The sequence below is a fragment of the Rhinoderma darwinii genome, chromosome 4, assembly GCF_050947455.1.
Source record: "Rhinoderma darwinii isolate aRhiDar2 chromosome 4, aRhiDar2.hap1, whole genome shotgun sequence".
NCBI classification, from domain to species: domain Eukaryota; kingdom Metazoa; phylum Chordata; class Amphibia; order Anura; family Rhinodermatidae; genus Rhinoderma; species Rhinoderma darwinii.
Genome location: NC_134690.1, coordinates 303789662 through 303811729, shown reverse-complemented (window position 1 = coordinate 303811729; position 22068 = coordinate 303789662). Strand labels below are relative to the sequence as shown.

The window sequence follows — 22068 nt, the reverse complement described above, 5'->3', positions numbered from 1 at the left end:
AGAGGTTGGAGAGTTCTGCCTCTTTATCCCCTGTCATTGATGATCTCAGTGAACAACTCATTCTCTATTCTGATCATCCTGATTTTAAAAAATTAGAAACATCCACAATTAATCGATTGCATTCCGTTGAGAAAGATTTAATCTGCAAAAAAAAAAAACAGAAAACTAAGAAGAGACAGAGCAGATTATTTAGCAAACAAAATAGGTTTGGAGGTCGAACCATCTCCCTGTTAAACATTCTTTACAAAATGGCTTTCGTAAATTTCCTACTTCAGCTCAAACAGTCTCACCTCTAGTTCACAAATCTTTTATCCCCAAACAATTATCCACTAATAATACCCTGCATGTTAATTCTAATAGGAATATTACATATAGGAATAAAACTAAAACATCTCTTGCTACTAAACCCAAACCACAATCATTGGCCCTCCCCAACACCCCATGCTCCCATCAAACTAGGGATATTCCTTCAAATACCCCCTACAATCCTCTTCCCCACCCACACCTTTGCACATCTCTTCCTACTCCTTTGGAGGCAAGTACCCCTGCATGCATTTAAATCAATAGATCTTGATACCCATCTCAGTTGTTCAATCTCATCCCTGACACACCTCCCTTCGCCTGTTTTCATTCACCACTATTCAATAATTCTATTGAACTCTGTGATTCTTCTATTCTTCCGCCCTCTCTGTTGGATCTATCCATACTGTCACATAGGGTTCGTGGACCCACTGGACCGTGCCGCCTTGGCGGTATGGCAGCTCCCCAACAGGGAGCAGGAAACAGTCTATAGTTCGTTTAGGGTACCTGTCGCAGCTTGGCTAGTAGCAAGGCCGGTTCGGCTGGGACTAGGCAGCAGGAAGACGTCAGTCGTGGTGTAGCAGGAAAGGCATGGTATGCAGCACAGCACGACTATAGCTCAGCACTTCACTTGACCACAATAGCACGGGATACAGGATACAGGTACGGGAAACACTGGGAACTGGAAGACACTAGGAGACCATTTACATAGACAAACTAGGATACAACAAACAACGCTCAGGCATGGGAGGAATGGGCTGTGACCTTCTTATAGCCCATGGTGCTCTGGGAGCAATTCGCTCAATCTCCCACCTGCGTGCGCTTTGGCTTCTTAAGTCTGGACTGAGCTCGCGAGCGCACACTGGTAGTCACTGTGGAACAGGACGGCCGTATGTGCAGACATCTCTGGAGAGAAGGTCGTCGACTGGATGGAAGGAGTTAGTGGTCAGCGACCACGGACGTTACACATACATGATATTGGGACATCTAATCGTGACCATGAATTATTCCCATTTGCTGACTGCATTACCAGTGATGACCTGTGACCTTTGATCGATAATACCATCTCAACTGTTTATTTTTTAGGTCTCCCCTCCCAACTCACTATGCCCCCAGTCACCCCCATTTCCCACTCTCGTGATATCCTGTTACCTTATTTGAAAAGCCCAAAACCCCAGACTATCACTGTCTTTTTTTTCCAAAGATACAGAAGATATCAACAAAAAGAGGGTGCAGAGGAGGTAGAGATTGACGCAAGATTTCCCTTAGCATTCCCAAAAAAACACAAACCAATACAATACAACTTTTTAATCTTTCTAAATACCTTTTAAATAACGACTAAACTAGTCTTTTATCTAAAGGACTCTCATTCTATTCTACATCATCCCCTGATGGCTTCAAATTATTTATGGATTTGAATAAATTTACGCGTAAACTAACATTATTACGTCACTTTGCAATTTCCCCTACACCAACAATACCACCCAAATCATCTCAGATTCAACCCCTATGTTGGTCAGGGTTGATGTACACCACAAGTCTACCTTTTACCCTCTTTATCATCAGGGACCAGCCTTAGAAACATTTTCCAATTTAGTGAGTAATGATTTTAAAACAATAGAATATCCTATTACTTCTACACATAGCCTCACTAAATCTGAGCGTAGAGCTCTGAAGTCATTACAAAAGAATGACCAAATTGTCATTCGTTCTGCAGATAAAGGGGGTGGCATCGTCATTCAAGAAAGAATTGATTTTACAAAAGAAGCTTTTAGATTATTATCTGACGTAATCTTTTATGAGAAAATATATTTTAATCCTATCCCTTCTTATGAGATTGAGTACAATTCCCTGATTGAACCAGCATATATTGATAACCTGCTGTCTAAAACAGAAAAACTTTTCTTAATGAGACTCTGTCACCACATTATAAGTGCCCTATCTTCTACATAATGTGATTGGCGCTGTAATGTATATTACAGCAGTGTTTTTTTATTTAGATAAACAATCAATTTTGACGGTTATGACCTATTTTATATTTATGCTATTGACTTTCTTCATGCTCAACTGGGCGTGTTTTTACTTTTTGACCAAGTGGGTGTTGTGGAGAGAAGTGCATGACGCGAGATCACGTTTGCTGTCATTAAGTTTCACACAAACGTTACCTCAGTGTCGGGATTTGTGAATAGACATCGTGTCCTGGCTGGAAGCGATGTCTATTCACTCTCATAACACTTCAGTAACGTTAATGTGTGTGTATGTGACTGCACATCATGATCTAGCAAGATCACTATGTGCTGAGTAAATGAATTGAGAGAAGTGTACGATGCTGATTGGTCAGCGTCATACACTTCTCTCCACAACGCCCACTTGGTCAAAAAGTAAAAACACTCCCAGTTGGGGATTAAGAAAATCATTAGCATAAATCTAAAGTCGGTCATATCTCCGTCTAAATTGATAGTTTTTCTAAATAAAAAACACTGCTGTAGTCTGCATTACAGCGCCGATCACATTATGTGGAAGTTAGGGCACTTATAATGTGGTGACAGAGCCTCTTTAACTGTTCCTTTTCCAACTGTTCCTTTTATGTGTCATTTACCAAAAATACACAAATCCTTATCTGCCCCCCCCCCCCCCTGGTCGATCGATTATCTCTGGTATTGGCTCTCTAACAAGTAATCTATCACATTACATAGACCTGCACCTACTGCCATTTGTTTTCAAACTACCTTCCTTCTTAAAAGATTCTACACATCATATTAGAGAATTGCATGATCTACAATCGACTCATAGTCTGACCGATATAAGCTTTAGGATGCAGCCTAGTTTGGGCCTTAAGTCTCAGAGCTCATTTTTCAAATCTGACATATTTCACTTTATGTGGTAATAACGTCGGAATGCTTAAACCTATCCAAGTGATTCTGAGATTGTTTTCTCGTGACACATTGGGCTTCATGTTAGTGGTAAAATTTGGTCGATTTATATTCAGTGTTTATTTGTGAAAAATTGCAAAATTTAGAGAAAATTTAGAAAAAATAGAATTTTTCTGAATTTAAATGCATCTGCTTGTAAAACAGATGGTTATACCACCAAAAATAGTTACTAGTTCACATTTCCCATATGTCTACTTTAGATTGGCATCATTTTTTGAACATTCTTTTATTTTTCTTGGACGTTACAAGGTTTAGAACATAAACAGCAATTTCTCATATTTTTAAGAAAATGTCAAAAGCCTTTTTTTTAAGGTACCTGTTCAGTTCTGAAGTGGCTTTTAGGGGCCTACATATTAGAAACCCCCGTAAAACACCCCATTTTAAAAACTAGACCCCTTAAAGTATTAAAAACAGCATTTAGAAGTTTTTTTTAACCCTTTATGCATTTCACAGGAATTAAATCAAAGTGGATGTGAAATTTGCAAATTTCATTTTTCTTGACAAATTTCAATTTTATTCCATTTTTTTCTATATCACAGAAGGTTTTACCAGAGAAATACTACTAAATATGTGTTGCCCAGATTCTGCAGTTTTTAGAAATGTCCCACATGTGGCTCTAGTGTTCACCTGGACTAAAACACAAGCCCCAGAAGCAAAGAAGCACCTAGTGCTTTTTGCGGCCTCTTTTTTATTAGAATATATTTTAGGCAGCATTTTAGGCAGGTTTGAAGAGGTGTTGAGGTGCCAAAACAGTGGGAATCCCCCAAAAGTGACCCCATTTTGGAAACGACACCCCTCAAGGAATTCATTTATGGTTGTTGTTACCATTTTGACACTACGGTTTTTACTCAGCACGTATTTGAATTGAAAATACCTCATTTTGTTGCCCAATTTCTCCTGAATGCAGCAATACCCCATTTGTGGCGATAAACTGCCGTTTGGGCCCATGGGAGAGCTCAGAAGGAAAGGAGAGCTGTGTGTTCTTTGGAGTCCAGATTTGCTGGATTGGTTTTTGGGTGCCATGTCGCATTTGCAGAGCCCCAGAGGTATGAAAGCAATGGAAACCCACCAGAAGTGAGCCCATTTTGGAAACTACACCCCTCAAGGAATTCATTTATGAGTGTTGTGACCATTTAGACACCATAGTTTTTACACAGAATTTATTTGAATTGGGCTGTGAATTGACAAAAATTAAATTTTTTCCAATGAGATGTCGTTTTGGCTAAAAATTTCTTATTTTCACAAGGAATAAAATACCCCATTTTGTTGCCCAATTTGTCCTGAGTGCGGCAATACCCCAGTTGTGGTGATAAACTGCTGTTTGGGCCCATGGGGGGGGGGGGGGGGCTCAAAAGGAAAGGACCACCATTTTGCCTACTGGGGATTTCATGGTGCTAAGTCATGTATGCAGAAGCCCCTGAGGTACCAGTACAGTTGAAACCCCCAAGAAGTGAGCCCATTTTAAAAACGACACCCTTGAGGCATTCATCTGGAGGTGTAGTGAGCATTTTGACCGGAGACATACACCCCATAAACTGTAATGTGGGTACTCCCGGGTACGGCAACACCTTCAATGTGGCTGTTAACAGCTGCCTGGGCACACAGCAGGGCTCAGAAGGGAAAGATGAGGGGGATAAGCTGTGCGGAGTACATCAGGGTAAGTAAAACTGGGGTAGATTAAAAATCAAGGGATGTATGATACATTTTAAAACACTCTTTCATACAGAGCCTTAGTTTTTCGGGACACGTGTCACATTGGTATATTGTGTCCTTCCTTATCCCCCTCTTATAGAAGACTTTGTACCTCTTTTGACTTTTTCCCTTCTTGCCAGTTTGGGGAACTTTTCGGTATGATGTGCACGACCAGCTTCTTATACCACACCGCATTGCGCTGTAGGGCTTCAGGACTTGATCTGACAAGTCCACCCCTCCCATGTACCTATTGTAGTCCAGGAGGCAGTCTGGTTTGGGGGCCTCTGTACTGGTACCCCGTACAGGTACATGGGTACTGGTGTGGCATCTCTCCTGTCCTTGTACTTGACACACAATATGTTGCTGCTAGATTGTGCCCTGCTCTCACCCCTTCTGAGTGTTTGCCCAAGCAGAGTCTTAGGGAGGCCTCTCAGATTTCTTCTAGCCATGCCGCAGGACTTTTGGAAGCGAGGCACTTGAAGAGCGGAACGCTGGTATAAAAATTATCCAGGTAGAGGTGGTGCTGGGGGCTGAATACTGCTGTCCTTCCCTTCATATTTCCTAAATTTGTAGGTATACCCTGATGCCCTCTCGCACAGCTTATACATCTTCACACCATACCTTTCCCTCTTACCCGGCAGGTACTGGCGGGATTGAAGCCTCCGTTTAAAATGTACCAGGGACTCCTCAATAGAAATACACGTCTCGGTGGTGTATGCTTGGGAAAACCAGGCACTGAAACGGTCTAATAGGGGTCTCAGTTTATACAAATGGTTAAAATTGGGGTCATCTCGGGGTGGGCACAACAGCATATAGAAAGTTTATTAACCCTTTAGGTGTTTCATAGGAATTTAGAGCAAAGTAGAGGTGAAATTAACTTTTTTTTTGTCAGAAAATCCTTTTTATTACACTTTTTTCTGTAAAACAGAAGGATTTACCAGAGAAACGCAACTCAATATTTATTGCCCAGATTCTGCGGTTTTGAGAAATATCCCACATGTGGCCCTAGTGCGGTAATGGACTGAAGCACCGGCCTCCGAAGCAAAGGAGCACCTAGAGGATTTTGAGCCCTCCTTTTTATTTGGCACCATGTCCGGTTTGAACAGGTCTTGTGGTGCCAAAACAGTGGAAACCCCCCAAAAGTGACCCCATTTTGGAAACTAGACCCCTTGAGGAATGCATTGCAGTTTTCATGGGGTGCATGCGGCTTTTTGATCAGTTTTTATTCTATTTTTATGTGGCGTGGTCAGCAATTCTACTATTTTTTTTTTATTCTATTTTTTTTACAGCATTCACCGTGCGCTATAAATGGCATATTCTCTTTATTCTGCGGGGCGATACGATTACGGCGATACCATATGTTTATAGTTTTTTTTTATCTTATGGCGTTTGCACAATAAAATACTTTTTGTAATAAATCATTTACTTTTTGTGTTACCTTATTCTAAGAGCCATAACTTTTTTATTTTTCCATCAAGAAAGCCGTGCGAGGACTTATTTTTTGCGTAACGAACTGTAGTTTCGATCAGTACCATTTTTAGATACATGCGACTTTTTGATTTCTTTTTATTCCATTTTTTAGGAGGTGAAGTGACCAAAAAATAGTGATTGTGGTACGGTTTATTATTATTTTCTTTTATGCCGTTCACCGTGCGGGATAAATAACGAAATAATTTTGTAGTTCAGGCCGTTACGGACGCGGCGATATTAATTATGTATAGTTTATTTGTATATTTATTTTAATAATAAAAACTGATAAGAGAAAAGGGGTGATTTTTACTTTTATCCCTTTTAAAACTTTTATTTTCTTATTTTTACACAACTTTTTGTAACTTTTTTTTTACTTTTTTACTTTGTCCCACTAGGGGACTTGAGGGCAGGAGGCCCTGATCACTATTCTAATACACTGCACGACATGCGTAGTGCAGTGTATTAGAACTGTCAGCTACTCACCGACAGCAAGCATAGTGGGTCCTGACTCTGTCAGGACCCACTAGGCTTCCGTCGATGGCATAGCCGGACGCCATTGTTTGGTGTCCGGTTGCCATAGTCACCATCGCCGGCCGCTATCTTGTAGCAGGCCGGCGATGGTGGATTAACCCCTAAGAAGCCGCGATGGCTATTGAACGCGGCTTCTGAGGGGTTAATCTGCGGGGACCACCGCGATCGGTCCCTACACATTGAGCTGTGATAGCCTGCTGTCGGAAACAGCAGCTATCACAGCTCATGAACGCGACCCGTGCGAACGGCGCCGTGTTTACTCCATGACATACTATTATGTCATGGAGCGCGAACGATGCACTTACCATGACATAATAGTATTTCCTGGAGCGTTGAGGGGTTAACAGCGGATGTATCATCCTTGTATACAAATATCCTACATGATCAGGGTATTGAAGCCACTACCTCCTATCTTACATCTGACTCTAGTTTACCCAGTAAGCAGATACTATTTCTAACTAATTGCATCAAATTTATTTTAACACACAATGTTTTTACTTTTGAAGGGAAATTTTTTAAACAAACCAAGGGCTGTGTGATGGGTTCACGGTTTGCTCCATCGTACGCCAATCTATATATGGGTGCTTTTGAAGAACACTAGATCCTTGGGGATCCGTTTTTAAAAAAAATAACATTTTATTGTATAGACGTTACATTGATAAAAAAAATTATTTGGAGAGGTGATGCAGCTGCTGCTAATGCATTTATGTTGTATTTAAATAATAATACCTTTGGTCTTACCTTTACACACACCTATTCTGAAAATCCATAGATTTCTTGGATTTGACAATTGAAAATAAGGAGCACATTCTAACTACTAAGATGCATTTCAAATCAGTTGATGTAAACCGTTATTTCGACTTTAAGAGTGCCCATTATCCCCCATGGCTCAAAAAGTTACCATTCTGATAATTCAGGGGAGTGAGAAAAAATTGTTCTGATGATAAAGATTTTATAAAAGAATGCCACCTTCTGAAAAAGAGATTCAAAGAAATCTTTTTTTTCCCACAAGCTTGATTAAGGGTGCTGAACATCAAGCAATGTGCCTTACACAAAATGATTGCATTAACCCTGTAACAACTAAAAAAGATATTCAGAATCACTATAAATATAATTTCATCACCTCTTTCAACACTGGTAGCAGACTAATTACATCGATCCTCCAAAAACATTGGTATAATCTCACATCCTTTTTTGAAAGCACTATTACCAGCAAAACCCAAAATAACATATAGAAGAGCTAAAACTCTAAGAAACATAGTCGCACCTAGCAAGTTGCGCAGTACCAAACCGAGTATTCCAAAAATGTTTACAATATCAAATGGCTCCTTTCGCTGTGGTCATATAAGATGCTTATGCTGTTTAAATATAACACATAAAAGTATAGATTATACATCTACTGTAACTTTGGAAGGCTTTCCAATAAAAAGTGTCCTTAATTATGGGAGTAGTTATGTCATTTATTTGTTGCCATGTCCTTGCAACCTACAGTATGTGGGACGCACGACCCACACATTAAGAAACAGAATTAACAAACATAGATCAAATGTTAAAAATGGATTTCTTAAACAAAGCATTTCCCGACATTGTTTGTATAAACATAATTGTAGCTTTGAGAATATCAAAGTTACTCCTATTGAACATATCCCAGCAGATATAGCTAACAGATTTATCAAACTCAAACAGAGGGAAAACTATTAGATTTATAAGCTCGCTACCCTACATCCCAATGGTCTGAATGATTAAACTGAGTCCGCTTTAGAATAAAACTTTCATAACTGATAGTTTGTATTCTTTTTAGATTTGTAGATTTATTTATATATCGTCCCACATGGTTATTAAGCATTGAGATTCTTTTTTATTGTCATCTATGTTCCTGGTTGTGCTAATATTGATATACATTCTAAACTCTATTTATTACCGAGTAACGACAATAATATATATTTCATCTGGCTCCTCCCCCTCCCATTGTCTCTCACATCTTGATTAAGAAAATAATGATTCGTCTCATAAAAAACAAAATAATTTATTGAACTTGTAATTTATGTTTTCCCAATGTCTTTCTGTCTGTGTGCTTCTAGCTTTGAGCATTTCTTGACTCCGTCTGCTGAATACCTTTTGTTGTTAGGAGCGTATCTTCTATGTCTTTTCCCGATGCGTGTCACTATGCGTTCCATGATACTTTTTGGTCCACCGCGGCCACCGTAAGATTAAGGTTGCTATGACGCCAGGGACACTATTACAGCGCCGCCTGTGTTTTAGCCTCTGTCTCTGAGGATCGTGATTTTACCACATCATATAACTTATTACTACATTTGTGCGTTGTCTCCTTAGTATATATATATTTTTACAGTCTTTTCAAATCAATGTTTTAAATGTTTTATATTATTCTTTACATTTTAATTCCCAATTACGTTTTTACTTACTACCATGCTTTGTAATCGTTTATATTGCATATTTAACATTTTATAATTTCAAATATCCTTTATTAGCAATTAACCAAAAATAGATTTATTATGTTTATTTATGGGTGTTACTTGCTGGATTTTTACTGCACATCTTGCCTCATTTGTGATGATCTTCTGTTGTGACGTAATGAATGATCTTTGACCCATCATTTTGGAGGTTTTTCCTCTGTTTTTGAGTGCATTATTTATTGTGTATTTAAGCTGCTTCCTTTCTTCACAATTATATTGGCATGATGAAGCCAGCGCCTTTTTGGTCCTTGTCCTTTTTCTTCCTATTTCTTTATTTACTTTATCAATCATGTTGCAGCCATTGAATGTGATCATAGACATGCGGATTCAAGGAAGTTTGACTAACAATCTGGCAATAGTCCTTAGTGTGTCAATGGAAATGCAGCATTGCTACTTACAATTACTACTGCAGTGGCACTTCCTGGTGTTCCTTTGGACTTGAGGCAAAATCCAGGAGTGACATCATTACTCCATGCATATACCTTCAGATTCCTACAAAGCAGAGACTTGCAGTATACTTTGTAACAAAGGTTAAGGACATCTCTATAGTTTGCATGTCTTCATTATGCATGTCCATGCTGCAGGCTCCCCATCTGCCCTGGGCTTCCTAGTCATTATGTCATCAGCCTCTAAGGCAGGCATGTCATTGCCTACTGCCCAAAATGAACTTATAGTATGTAAATAAACAGATATAAATGTCCCAGGGACTGCAATGCATTGGAACATTTTCTGTGCCACGTATTATGAAGGAGATAACCTAGATGGGACAGAAACAGATGAGAATGAACAAATGGTTCAAACCATCCGTTCAGCATATCCACTTTATTGTTTCGTAATACAGACTATTATTGAGGATGTTGCTGACTTCACTCCAGTCAGTTAGTACATTGCTTGTTTTCAGTGTAAAAATGTTACCTAAACTTTTTTTTGTGCTCTATGACTTTTAGATTTGCTCACGGGATGAGTCTGCTTTACGGAAACGGACATTTTCTCTGTCGCATAAAGTACAGATCAAGAAGAGTTTGTTTTCTTCCCTTAAAGGGCTGGATACCCTGGCAAGGAGGGGGAAGGAGAAACGGCCTTCAATAACTCAGGTAAAATAATCCGACAGCAACATAGTAGGGTTTAAAAAAGTCCTAGCTAGTTCAACCTATCATCTTGTATTGTTAATCCAAGGGAAAAAACAAAACAAGCAGTTGCCATTTGTCCTTAATGTGTTATGGAAAACATCGTAATTTGAACAGTTAACTCTTTTAGAAAGATTTTATCAATTCATTATTTAAAAGCTTTTTTTTCCAGAATCATAAATTATCAGATGATAATTTCCTGATCGCTGGGACCACCACCGTTGGGACCCCCACCGATCATGAGAACAGGGAGCTAAACCCCCAGATCCTCATCACTTGACCCCCCCACAGTAAGAAGGAACTTGAATGGAGTGGTGGTCGAGCATGCGCCCGCCGCTCTATTCAATGTCTATGAGAATGATGGAAATAGCCGAGCACTGTACCCAGCTATTTCCGTCATTCCCATAGACTTTGAATGGAGCAGCAGCGCAGGTGCTTGACCACAGCTCCATTCAATGTCCTACTCACTGCAGTCGAGCAGTGAGTAGGAACTGGGGGTTTGGGACACCTGCTCTCACGATCAGTGGGGGTACCAGCAGTGGAGCTCCCAGCGATCACAAAATGATCACCTATCCTGTGGATAGGTGATAATTCATGTTTTGGGGAAAACCCCTTTGATGCAATTTTGAGTAGTGGACATCTAATGGGGTGATGCTATAAAAATTGTAACCGCAAAGTGTATTTTATTTTGTGTTCCTTCACTTTAAATTGTTCTCAACAGCTGGCTATATACTCTGATTCTTCTTATAATTTCATGAGAAATGCACCATGTACAACCATCCTAAAGTACTGTAGTTTTCCTCCAGGCGTTTGCAGTATATGTGCCTCTATTCTCAAATGTAATGCTTTTTGCAAGCATAATGAGCTCTGTGCACTATGAGCAAAAGAGATGTCTGCATGATATTGGTCCTCCAATTGCTACATAAGGTTGAGGTAGAGGGGTCAGTATATAAATTATTTTAAATAATTCCGTTCATAAGATGAGCATTTACACTTATAATATGTGGAGATGTATAAATTTCTTATTTCTACTTTCCATTTTAAAATTATTCTTAATAAGTACTATGTTTTTGTCTAGATTTTTGATACTAATGGAAGCCAGTCAGGCCCTGGAACACAGATTCCAGCTAATTCTAGTGACTCCAATGAGGTAAGCCTTCACAAATCAATACAATACCTAAAAGGCCTCTAAATCTACTTTTTGATAAGTATAGTCATGATATTTAACAAATACATATATTGCCCTATAGCAAAAGTTAAAATAGGGACCTTTTCTGTTGCTGGTTCATGTGATCACACCCTATAATTCAGACCCCAGTGGGTGTCTGGCGTGCAAGGCTCTCCTACACCTCTTTTTTACTATCTGGGTGGCATGAGCCTTTGGCCTTTTCCACTTTATTTATTTGCGAACACTGCTGTCATTGTGTATTGGGGAGCCCAGTGTTCGTTCACGCAAGCAATATAGAAAAAGGGTATATGGATAGACCAAGCAAGGGCCCCCTTCCTCTATCTCATAAGCCTCATAGCTGTAGTATGTGCCGATTCTTTGGTATACACACAGAGTTTTTACAGGTCTGCATTATAGACCTGTAGTTACTTTCTGTACCGCTGTATGGTGCCTCTGGATTATACCCTAAATCCAATTCCTCTGTGAGAGAATACCTGTATTTTTGTATTAAAAGAGGTCACCGGGCATTATACATTGATGGCCTATCATTAGGGTCCGAATCCCGGCACCCCCGCCAATCAGCTGACTAAAGAGGCCGCAGTACGAATACTTACCAGGAACAGCTCAGTACATATCTGTAGCGACTGTGTCTGGAATTGCAGTTCCGGCCTCATTCAAGTGAATAGGACTGAGCTGCAATAATAGGCACAGCCGCTACAGATATTTACGGCGCTGTGCGTGGTAAACATTGAAGAGGCCATGGTGTTCATCGCCATGGCCCCTTTAGGTAACTGATTTTCAGGGGTGCCGGGAGTGGAACCAACCACCTATCTAATATTAATGACCTATCCTATAACAGAGTAGAAAATTGAGATTAAAATAGGGATTTTTTTTCATTTGGAAGATATATTTTAGCTCAAGCAAAATCTTTTGCTAAATGTCCTTGTAATGTGACCTAAAATGTAGCCATCAAAAAGATGCTGCTCAGAAATGGTTTGTGCACTTTTTTTAAGCATGGTCTAAAATGTTTTTATAGCCTAGATTTTCCCAACCAAAGGAGTAAATTCCAACAAGATGCTCTGATGTAAAAATCATTATTTTCTGAGCATTATTTATAATCCTGGAAATTATATGTAATCTCTAAATATTTTATGTAATTACATTAGGATTTGTGTCAGTTAATGAAACACGTCTTTAATACTCATATTGTTCCTAACTTTAGCCTACACCCTTTAGCTATATCATAAACTTGTTCATCATTCTGGTGATATTGTGTCAAAACATAGATCTGATTCCATATATCGGTTCACCTTTAAAAGATAAATAATGAAGATAATGCTAATTGTGTGTATTATTGTTATCACTAAAATAATGAAGAACTGAATGTAGTATTTTTCTCTCATCGCAAAATTCAGAAATGTCATCCTCAGGCGAAGATGTCTGTATGAAATATATTGTTATCTTATTGAAATCTGTAAGTAATGTTCTTCCAGGAAATCTGTTGAGTAAAATATTCCGATGGAATTAATGGTATTGTACACAGTGTTCAGAACAACAGTTGGGCCCAGATTTCGAGCAGCTGACAATATGCTGAATGGGAGACAGAAAACTGGAGGTTGAGGTTTATTGTATACAGAGTACTTCATAATACGTAGATTTCATCAGCTCTCATAAGGATTTACATATGGTATTGTATTATTAGCAAAAATAGTTCAGATTCATGATGGGGGCAATTTTAGTTTATGTTAATGATATTTGTAGAGGCTCCTTGTTAATTTGGTGCCATTTTTAAAATTCCAGAAAAACCCTTTAACAATTTCTATAAGTAGAACAAATTGGAAACTATAATTATTTTTACGGTTGCTATGGACTGTTAGTAGTTCACATAACGAAATAGACGAAAGAAAATTTTACTTGTCATACATTTTGTTGGGGCTTTAGTGATATTTTCGATACTTCCTGTCAATGTATGGAAATATTCCTGCTTACTTCCAGAGACTGTAATATATTTAATGGTGGCTGCAGGAAGCAGAATGTTATGATTTAAAGGCTATGTAAAGCTATTTAAGGCTATTTAAAGGCTACCTTTGAAACTTTTAAATTAGTTTTTATAAAAAATCTATTTTTACTTTTTAACACAGCTGCTCTGTATCCTGCAGGGGCATTTCTAGGGTCTTAAAAAACCAGGGACACAAGCCCCAAGACATATATTTACTCCCCTCGAAAAATAAATAAATTTTTACATACATATCGGAGACAGTATATCTATAAGACTAAGGCTCCTATAGCTACACCGCTAGATAGAATTGGATGCATTGTCTCAGCAGACAGTATCACACATGATAGACTTAAGGGGGTTTTACACTGGCAGCTTATCATGCAGACAAGCGTTCATATAACGCTCGTTGCCGATAATTGCCCTGTGTAAACAGGGGAACGATCAGCAGATGAACGAGCAAAAGCTCGATCATCTGCTGATCGTATTGTTTTAAAAAAGTAAAAGATTATCGTTGTCGGAAGCACCTCTCCCTGTGTAAACAGGGGGACACACTGCCTACATGAAAAGAATGGATGGGGACGAGCGATCGGAGTAACAACCACTCGTCCCCAACCATAGTTCAGTGTAACAGGAGCAAACGTCGCCGATGCACATCCGTGTTCTGTCCGTGTTTCACAAATCAATTACACTGAAAAAAAAGTGCTTGCAAGTGCCTGAAAAACATGCCACATGCAAAGCACACTGATGCAAAACGCAATGCACATGGACAGATTTACGTGCGTTTTTTTACAAATGTAAATCTGTCACGCTCGTGTGAATGTAGCTTTAGATACAGGGACCGAGCAGTATTTTCCTCAGGGGAAAATTTGGCATTTCTGGGGCTCCAAGCAAAGTTATGTATTAGGCCACTAATCAAAGACACCTGTAGGGAGTTCCCCACACAATGCCCCCTGTATGTAGTGTCACAACCCCACTGTATGGTTCCACACACATTCCCCCTGCCATACATCCACCTTGTAAACAGTGCCATGCAGTCGCCTGTAGGTAGTCCCACATACCCACCTTGTCTCAGCAGACAGTATCACACATGATAGGCTTAGATACATGGCCCAGCAGACAGTATCACACATATAGTTACATAGTTACATAGTTAGTACGGCTGAAAAAAGACACATGTCCATCAAGTTCAACCAAGGGAAGGAAAAATTTCTACACATAGGAGCTAATATTTTTTTGTTCTAGGAAATTATCTAACCCTTTTTTAAAGCCATCTACTGTCCCTGCTGTGACCAGCTCCTGCGGTAGACTATTCCATAGATTCACAGTTCTCACTGTAAAGAAGCCTTGTCGCCTCTTCAGCTTGAACCTTTTTTTTCTCCAGACGGAGGGAGTGCCCCCTTGTTTTTTGAGGGGGTTTTACAAGGAACAGGATTTCACCATATTTTTTGTATGTGCCATTAATATATTTATATAAGTTAATCATGTCCCCCCTTAGTCGTCTTTTTTCAAGGCTAAATAGGTTTAATTCTTTCAATCTTTCCTCATAACTTAAATTCTCCATGCCCCTAATTAGCTTCGTTGCTCTTCTTTGTATTTTTTCCAACTCCAGGGCATCCTTTCTATGAACTGGAGTCCAGAACTGGACTGCATATTCTAGATGAGGCCTCACTAATGCTTTATAAAGTGGTAATATTACATCCCTGTCCCGCGAGTCCATCCCTTTTTTAATACACGACAATATCCTGCTGGCCTTTGAAGCAGCTGATTGACACTGCATGCTGTTATTGAGTTTATGATTTACAAGTACACCCAGATCCTTCTCAACAAGTGAATCCGCCAGTGTAGCTCCCCCTAGGACATATGATGCATGCAGGTTGTTGGTACCCAGATGCATAACTTTACATTTATCTACATTAAACTTCATCTGCCAAGTGGACGCCCAAACACTTAGTTTGTTTAAATCTGCCTGTAATTCATGAACATCTTCCATAGTCTGAACTATATTACATAGCTTGGTGTCATCTGCAAAAATAGAAATAGTGCTATTAATCCCATCCTCTATATCATTAATAAATAAGTTGAATAATAGTGGTCCCAGCACTGAACCCTGGGGTACACGACTTATAACCGGTGACCATTCAGAGAAGGAATCATTGACCACAACTCTCTGGATACGGTCCTTGAGCCAATTCTCAATCCAATTACAAACTATATTTTCTAAACCTATAGTCCTTAATTTACCCATTAGGCGTCTATGGGGGACAGTGTCAAATGCCTTTGCAAAGTCCAAAAACACTAAATCCACAGCGGCCCCTCTGTCTAGACTTCTGCTCACCTCTTCATAAAAACAGATTAGGTTAGTTTGACAACTTCTGTCCTTAGTAAAACCGTGCTGGCTGTCACTTATAATGCTATTTATTGTCACATAATCCTGTATATAGTCCCTCAATAGCCCCTCAAACATTTTCCCCACGATGGATGTTAAGCTTACTGGTCTATAATTACCTGGGGAAGACCTAGAGCCCTTTTTGAAAATAGGCACCACATTTGCCCTGCGCCAGACTTAGATACAGTGCCCCAGCAGGAAGTATCCTTGTACTAAAATATGTTAACTCCTCCAAAAAAAAATGTGTGTGCGTGTATGTATATGTGTATTACGTTCCCATAGCTATGGATAGGATTAGATACATTGGCTCAGCAGACAGTATCACACATGATTAAATATAGGGCCCAGCTCGCTGACATTGCGGCTCCAGCGCTGGACACAGGAAAGATAAGTATAAGGGCTGATTCAGACGAACGTTGCGTTTTTGCGCGCGCAAAAAACGCTGCGTTTTGCGCGCGCAAAAACCACTTGACAGCTGCGTGTGTCATCCGTGTATGATGCGCGGCTGCGTGATTTTCGCACAGCCGCGATCATAGAGATGAGTCTAGTCGACGTCAGTCACTGTCCAGGGTGCTGAAAGAGTTAACTGATCTGCAGTAACTCTTTCAGCACCCTCGACAGTGAATGCCGATCACAATATCGAGAAACCTGTTAAAAAAAAAAAGAAAAAGTTCGTACTTACCGAGAACTTCCCTCCCGGCCGTTGCCTTGGTGACGCATCCTTGGTGACGCGCCTCTCTTGACATCGGGCCCCACCTCCCTGGATGACGCGGCAGTCCATGTGACCGCTGCAGCCTGTGCTTGGCCTGTGATTGGCTGGAGCTGTCACTTGGACTGAATTGTCATCCCGGAGGTCAGACTGGAGGAAGAAGCCGGGAGTTCTCGGTAAGTCAGAACTTCTTTTTTTTTTTTACACGTTCATGTATATTGGGATCGGAAGTCACTGTCCAGGGTGCTGAAACTGTTTAACTCTTTCAGCACCCTGGACAGTGACTATCTCCTGACGTCGCGTACCGGAATTTTTTTTGCCGGGTTCGGCCAAAACGAGTTCGGCCGAACCCGGTGAAGTTCGGTTCGGTTGTCCGGGTTCGCTCATCTCAAAGACACTCCGTTTGGATGTTTGGAAACAGAAAAGCACGTGGTGCTTTTCTGTTTACATTCATCCTTTTGACAGCTGGTGCGCGAAACAGTCGGTTCGCACGGAAGTGCTTCCGTGCGACCTGCGTGGTTTTCACGCACCCATTGACTTCAATGGGTGCGTGATGCGCGAAATACGCGGAGATATTGAGCATGTCGCGCTTTTTGCGCAGCGGACAAACGCTGCGCAAAAAGCACGGACTGTCTGTACTGCCCCATAGACTTGTATTGGTCTGTGCGTGGCGCGTGAAAACCACGCGGCCCGCACGGACCCAATACACGTTCGTGTGAATCCCCCCTAAGAATTGCTTTTCCCTTTTGTGTGTTATTAATTTTTTTTGTGTTTTTTTTACAGGTTCGGATGTTGGGCTACTTCGGAATCGAGGACTACTTCTTTTATTCTCAATAAAAATGGTTAACGAGGATTCTGTGTTTTTTTTTTTTATTTCAATAAAATATTTTTTCTATGTATTTTTTTCAACTTTATTACTACCGCCTTAGTAATGGCTCTGGCTGATTGACTGCGTCCATTACTAAGGCGGGGCTTAAGTTTAGTCGGTGAAAAGGCTAGCACCAACACCCCATTATTACCCCGTTACCCACAGCCACCAGGGGTACCGGGAAGAGCCGAGTACGATCCAGTACCCGACCATCTTTAGTGATGGTCAGGTACTAGGGCAACTGCAGGCTGGTATTATTGGGCTGGAAAAGGCCAAAAACAGCAGCCCTTCCCACCCTGGTAATGCTAGCCTGTGGCTGCTATGTTGTATCTGACTAATTATGAAAAACTGGCCAGATACAACATAGCAGCAGCAGCAGGCTAGCCTTACCAGTATGGGAATGGTCACTGTTTATGGGCTTTCCCAGTCTAATAATACCAGCCTGCAGCCGTCCTAGTACCCGGCCATCACAACAGATGGTCGGGTACTAGATTGTACCGGCTCTTCCCGGTACCCCTGGTGGCGGTGGGTTCTGGGGTAATATTGGGGGGTCAGTGTTAGCCTGTCTACCGGTAAGCCAGGGGCCATTAGTAAGCCGGTAGCAATGAAGTTTAAAAGGAAATACAAAGACATAGAAGAAATATTTTATTGAAATAAAAAAAAACAACCCTCATTAACCATTTTATTGAAAATAAAAAAAGCCATCATCGAATTATTCCTCGAATCTGACATAGTCCAACAACCGAACTTGTTAAAAAAAAACAAATATTAGTAACACAGGTGGTAAGCTTCGATACAGGGCCCATGTGTGATAATGTCTGTTAGACCATGTATCTAAGCCTACATTAAAGTAAACCAGTAAAATTCACAGTCTCAAAAAGCAATTGTTCTTTTTTTTGAGGTTTATGACATGCACATTTGAAAATGAAGGCCCACAGTGGACAGCACCTTTTGCAATATGATGCATTGTGTAAGAGGTTGTATGGCTTGAAATGTTCTATAAGCTTTTTTTTAGTGCAGCAGTTCATGGGGATGCACATTTTTAATGTCATGTTTATCGGAATTCCTTCTCTGAGATTGGAAAAATTATTTACTAGAAAATGCACCACTCTTATCCATGTGTCTTGTAGTACAGCTAATCCCTTTAAATGAGTTTCTAGTAATACAGTATGGAAACAACCTTAGTAGTACTTATACTTTACTGAGATAGATGTCAATAGTAAAGTTGGGCTTGCTCGGCATTGGTTCGGGGTCATTCCCATACATAAAGAATATTTTCCATTGTATTAGTCTCCTATCTGTGGCTCTCCAGCTGTTGTGAGGCTTCAACTCGTAGCAGGCACTGACAGTTGAAGGCTGACAGGGCATGCTGGGAGTTGTAGTTTCAGAAAAGTTAGAGCCACAGGTTAGGGACCATTGCTCTATTGCATCCTTTCATTAAGAATGTTTAGAACTTAGGTATTTTTACATTCCAGTTTGGGGTGAATTATACAGGGGACATATTTGTGCTTTGAGGGCACAAAAACCATCAGTGTTATGTCAGGAATGTCCATTACATCATGTAACTCAAAGCAACATGTGTTCAGTGTTACAGTCAGAAGCCTTTTATAGAATGTCTGAGAAATAAACCTCGTCTGAAAACAGCCTTTATTCCTGGTCACGTTCTTCAGTTTATTATTTTTCAGTTAATTTTCTATTTGGGCAATGATGTCAAAATGTTCAAGCTTGTTCACTGCTTCATAACAATGTTCTGGATAGAAGCCTAACTACGGGTTTTATTTTTCTTTTAACCTGTATTAATGCCAGGAGCCATTAGAAAACAGTTCTTGCTCATACACATCTACAATGCTAATGGGAGATTCATCTAGCAGCTAAGAAAAACCTAAATGAAATGAAGTTGTTGGCACCGTGGTCAGTTTAAGAGAATAAATACTTATTTATGTCTTTACCATTAGTTACATAGCTCAACATATGTTCTGCAGCGCTGTACACAGAATAGAATCACTCACATTAGTTCCTTCCCCAATGGGGCTCACATACGCGGCAGTTGACCCTATCAGTATGTTTATGGAGTGTGGAGGGAAACCCACGAAAACAGAGGGTGAATATAAAAGCTCTATGCAGATGTCAAACCCAAGACCCCAGTACTGCAAGGCAACAGTTCTAACCACTGAACCTCTGCTACTAATATAGTATTAGAAAACCAAAGAGTGCACTGCTAAGTGTAGGTCTCATTCATTTCAGTGGAGAGATAGTTGGTCAGGTCTATAAAAAAAAAAATCTGTCATGTTCATGTTTCATATTCTAAAAGTCTATCTGAAAGAAAATCCTGCTATTATCATTATAAATTATTATTTCACATTACATAACCTTAATATTAAAGAGCTGATAAACGTAAAGTGTATCTCCAATGACATTGCCTAAAAATATTTTTTTTGCACAGCTAAATAGAGCCTTTCACTACAATTCCAACGATACCTATATTATGCAGATAGCTCCTTCCTAGCCCGAGATCCAGCCATTATAATTTTTACAGTAAATGTAAAATCTTCTCTTGCTGCTTCATGAAATGGGCAGGCACTTCCTGATTGTGACATCGGCTAAGAGACTTGAAGCTAGAGCTTGTGCCCTTATACCCCAGGATGCTTTGCTTTTAACTCGTGCGCGTGCAAATCAGCTCATCTAATCAGGTCACCGAATCTCCTGCTGCAATCTCTCCCCAGTATATATTATCTATACAGACAGCTTCTGCAAGAGTAAAGATAGACAAGTGCTGCAATCCCTGGATCCCTGCATTATGCTAATATATAGCATGATGCTATATATTAGCATCGTGTGTGTGTGTGTGTGTGTGTGTGTGTGTGTGTGTGTGTGTGTGTGTGTGTGTGTGACTTTCACTTTCGTTCTTTCATCCCCACATTCCAAAAGCCATAACTTTTAATTTTTCCAGCAATATTGCCATATTAGTGCTTTTTTATATGGGCATATGGGATTTTTCCGGCACCATTTATTGTACCATATAATTTTAGTGGGAAGCTGGAATAAAAATATTTGTGTGGTAAAATATGAAAAAAAAACAGCACTTCCTCAATCTTGTGAGTGGTTTTGTTTTTAAGGCGTTCAATGTTTAGTAAAAACGGTGCATTAACTTCATTCTGCGAGTCAAGACGATTACAGTGATACCAAATTTATAAAGTTTTTTTCATGTTTACTACTTTTACAAAGTAAAAATTGATTGTTAAAAATAAAATTTGAGTTTTGTCGCCACATTCTGACAGGCACAACTTTTTTATTTTTCAGTCGATTGATCGGTATGAGGGCTTAGTTTTTGCGGGGCGAGATGTAGTTTCTATTGGTACCACTTTGGGGTACACGAGACTTTTTGATCACGTTTTATTCAATTTTTTGTGGGAGATGAAGTGACCAAAAAAAACAGCGATTCTGGCGGTTTTATTTTTTTCTCTTTTACGGTGCTCTCCATGCGGACTAAATAATGATATATTGTAATAGTTCAGACATTTATGGACGCATCGATACCAGTTATGTTCACTTTTCATCTTTTTTTTTTTTTTTTTACATTGTGCTTGAAGGGAAAATGGGAAAACTGTTTTTTTTAACTTTGAATTTTTTTCACTTATTAAAATAGTTATTTTACTGTTTGTACTTGTCCCCCTAGGGGACGAACAAGCGATCCTTAGATTGGTTGGACGATATACCGCAATACTAATATATTGCAGTGTATTGTGAGTACAAAGATGGCGGACCTCGGGGCCTTCATCAGGCCCCCAGACTGCCATGCCAACCAACGGCACCCTGAAATCGTGTCACCGGGGGGGCCGTTGGAAAGTTACAGGGGGACGCCCCCCTGTTGCTAGTCATTTAAATGTCGAGGTCACTGTTTACTGTGGCATTTAACTGGTTAAACCCTAGGGATCGCGCTAAAGGGACGGCTATAACACCCAGACGATACGCTTGTTCTATGGAGAGGGCTCAGCCTGTGAACCCGCTCCATGTTACCCCATCCCACGTTCCCCCCCATATATATTCCGGATGTCGGGAAGGGGATATATGTATTATAATATATACATATATATATATATATATATGTACACATATATAAATATATATATACACGTGTGTAGAAACACACACACACACACACACACATATTTAAATATATATACACGTACACACACGCACATATAAATATATATACACGTACACATATATATATATATATATATATATATATATACACACACATGTATATGTGTGTTTGTGTGTGTGTATGTGTGTGTGTGTGTGTGTGTGTATATATATATATATATATATATATACACACTACCGTTCAAAAGTTTAGGGTCACTTAGAAATTTCCTTATTTTTGCAAGAAAAGCACAGTTTTTTT

At 39.8% G+C, this 22068-nt stretch overlaps 1 protein-coding gene across 3 annotated transcripts in view; it reads left to right on the top strand.

The window, feature by feature from the left end:
* The window catches only part of TIAM2 (TIAM Rac1 associated GEF 2), a 393945-nt gene that overhangs the window by 238703 nt on the left and 133174 nt on the right, over positions 1-22068 (top strand). For all 3 annotated transcript variants that reach the window (XM_075862681.1, XM_075862682.1, XM_075862683.1), the window contains 2 exons: positions 10351-10497; positions 11609-11680. In XM_075862681.1, coding sequence (XP_075718796.1) covers positions 10351-10497; positions 11609-11680 — 219 coding nt within the window. The remainder of the gene's footprint in view (positions 1-10350; positions 10498-11608; positions 11681-22068) is intronic.